The sequence below is a fragment of the Oryza sativa genome, chromosome 4 (genome assembly GCF_034140825.1).
Source record: "Oryza sativa Japonica Group chromosome 4, ASM3414082v1".
Lineage (NCBI taxonomy): Eukaryota > Viridiplantae > Streptophyta > Magnoliopsida > Poales > Poaceae > Oryza > Oryza sativa.
The window spans coordinates 4,231,196-4,234,196 of record NC_089038.1 but is presented as its reverse complement, the minus strand read 5'-3'; the positions used below and the strand labels follow the sequence as shown (position 1 = coordinate 4,234,196).

Below are 3,001 nucleotides of genomic sequence, written 5' to 3'. Positions count from 1 at the left end.
CCTCCCGACCGCGGCGCCAGGGTGGCTGGCGCCCCCCCTCGAAGCCCTTCTGCCTCCGGGCCTCGGCTGGCGTCGCCCTCATGGACCACGGCGCCAGGGTAGCTGGCGCCGCCCTCCCCCAGCCCGAAACCCTTCTGCCTCGCGGCACTGGCTGGCGCCGCCCTTCACAACCTCGGCGCCAGGGTGGTTGGCGCCGCCCTCTGCCTCCCTGCAAATTGAAGATCCATATTGCACAAATGTACCAATTCACAGTTCGCAATTCAAATCACAATTCACAGATTCGTACAGACTAAAACGGGTTCCAATTGCACAAATCACAATGCCAAAAGTCCATCACATAGTCCTCACATAGTCCATCACATATTCCACACATCAAACAATGCCAAAAGTCCATCACATATCCCACACATCAAACAATGCAAAAAGTCCATCCTATATTCCACACATGAAACAATGTCAAAAGTCCATCACATAGTCCTCACATAGTCCATCACATTTTATATCACATAGTGCACCACATATGTCATACTACCAACCAATAGATTAACTTCATACAAATTACTTCTTCCGTTGGCGCCGAATTGCTTGCGAGCCCGGAGTGTACCTACATTTGAAAATCCAATGTTTAAAACATTTTAAAAACAAAATAAGGGAAATCAAATAACATTTGAGAATGGTAAGCTCATTTTACCTCTTTTTCGCTGCCCGAGTGGATCGCAAGTTGTATTGCGTGGGTTGCGTCCCCTGAGGCGCGTCGGGAAGCTGTGACATGTCTATCTCCTCGGCGTCTGGTGCGACGTAGTCCTCATCCTCCTCGTCCTCATCGTCATCGTCGTCGCTAGGTGGAGCCGGCGCCTTCCCCTTTCCCCTCCCTTGCTTAATGCGTGACGACGACGAGCCACCAACTCCTTCACGCTCTTCTATCCTGATGGAGTGTCGAGCAGTACTTGGACGCGCGGATTGAGGTAGTGGTGGTGGTAGTCTCCCCGGTTGGTACACGTCATCCAATCCAACCGACCTGCAACCTAATCTTGCTGCAAGTTTCCGGCACCTTTGACGAACTTTCTGCATTTCAAAAAAAAAAGAAGTTTGTTAGGCATAACTCAAGTAATGCAAAGTGCTAAATAAATTTTACCTCTAAAACATTGCGGAGCGTGTTCTCCGTGTCCTCACCACCCCTCGGAGCTTGGAGGGCATGCCCCATTTCATTCACACTCCTGAGGAGCTCTCTCGACTGAAAGCGTGAAAATATATATGTTAGGGTCTAGGGTGCAAATGGAAGTAACTTTGACAAATGCAAGAAAACTTACGACTCTGTCTCTAAGTGGGGCGTGCTCCATTTGATATCCAACTCTAGTCCGGACATCATAGGGATTCCGCCCCTCATCGGAGTCGCGGTCATCCTCTATGTCGGCTTCCGTCCAAGTAGGGCGGAGGAACAGTCTATATGTCCTATGCAGCCAACGAAGGTACTCTGAGAAAAGGTGATTTTGGTGTATAGTCTCGATGTACCTATCGTTCCTTCCGGCTGTTCTCCATTCATCAATGTATCTATTATGCTCTAGCCCCCAGTCTTTCACCTTCTTTGTTCTCACCCTGTCATACCTAGATAAGTACAAGGTGATGAAACAGTAGTGAGCATCGTCAAGGGTTAAATGGTACAAAATTGAACATTGACAATGAAAGCAAACAAAGATAAGAAATATTTACTTGTGTAATTCAACTCCAGTTGAGATGTCCTCAACCGGCCAATCTTGTTTCTTCCTGAACTGTCGCATGACACGGTGCGGAAGGTGGTACTCAACTGCCCAGAAACAAATCAATGGGCACTGGTACATGAAATAGTCAGAGTCTCGATTGCACATCGAGTTCAGGGTCAAGCTTGAAGCCTCATTTGTGTGGTATGGTAACCACTCAATCTGCAAAAGTTGAAGAGATGTCGTTGGTTAGTATCTCAATTAAAGAAGTAAATGTCTAACTAGAAGTGATATTGGAAGTACTTACATGTTGAGGCTGCAAGCAGTCCATCTCATTGACATAATGCTTGTATGCCACATCCCGGTGAGCATGTGCAGTGGCAGTACTCTCAAAAAGGTAGGCCACTGTCTTCTCCATGTCTGGCTCATTGTAGGGCCAAGGAGTGAAACTTTGCCTCCACTTAGGCCTTCCAACCGGTAGTCTTAACCACATCCACATCTGAATCAATAGCACACAACCACTCATGTTGGATGATGGTGCCTGACGACAACAGGCCTCACAGAGCTGTCTATATGTCCACGCCAACTGAAACGGCCCAGATCACCAAGGTTGGCGACCAAAGGAATCCATATCGCCGAAGCAATGTCACCCCCAGCATCAGGAAACAGAACCCCTCCCAACAAGTGCAAGATGTATGCACGGGCATAACACTCAACACGCCATGGCTCAGCATCGTCGTCAAGATGTGAGAAGTTCTGACTCAGCCAAGACAGGGGTATTCCATTCTGCTTCTTCTTCCCCCCTTGCCCCTGCTCAATGTTCAGTGGAATGCCAAACAGCTGCTGCACTTGTGCATGCCATCCAAGAGTCTCTGTCCTGCCCGTCACGGCATGCCCCCGTAATGGGAGGGCCAAGATCATAGCCACATCCTGTAGAGTGATGGTCATCTCACCACTGGGGAGATGGAAGCTGTGTGTCTCAGGCCTCCATCTGTCCACAAGTGCTGTCAACGCAGGAGCGTTGAAGACTGGCATTCCTCTGCTCACGACCAAGGCCACCCCGAGCAACCCGGCAGCCTTTAGGTACGGGATGTACCTATCGTCGAACACTGGGGGGGTATGAGCTCTGACTCGGAGCGGTTGAAGTACCTGCATTAGCAATTGTAAATCAATTAGTTAATATAATGTCAAATACACGCTACCGATACTTATGCACAAGTGAATCAATGCCGATTCATACCCTCCCCGCCTCGATCGCAGCCCCGCGATGACGGGCCTCGTAGTACGCCTCCAAGGCTGGGTAA

General features: G+C 49.3%; 1 protein-coding gene across 1 annotated transcript; it reads right to left on the bottom strand.

Moving 5' to 3' along the window:
- Positions 1-417: 417 nt before the first annotated feature.
- On the bottom strand, positions 418-1,911 carry LOC136356329 (uncharacterized). The gene is made up of 5 exons (XM_066310071.1): positions 1,711-1,911; positions 1,311-1,605; positions 1,136-1,234; positions 692-1,065; positions 418-604 (listed from the first exon to the last, which is right to left on the bottom strand). Exons 1-5 carry the CDS (start codon positions 1,863-1,865, stop codon positions 559-561), a joined length of 969 nt encoding a protein of 322 aa, XP_066166168.1. The 5' UTR covers positions 1,866-1,911; the 3' UTR covers positions 418-558.
- Between the last annotated feature and the right edge of the window lie 1,090 nt (positions 1,912-3,001).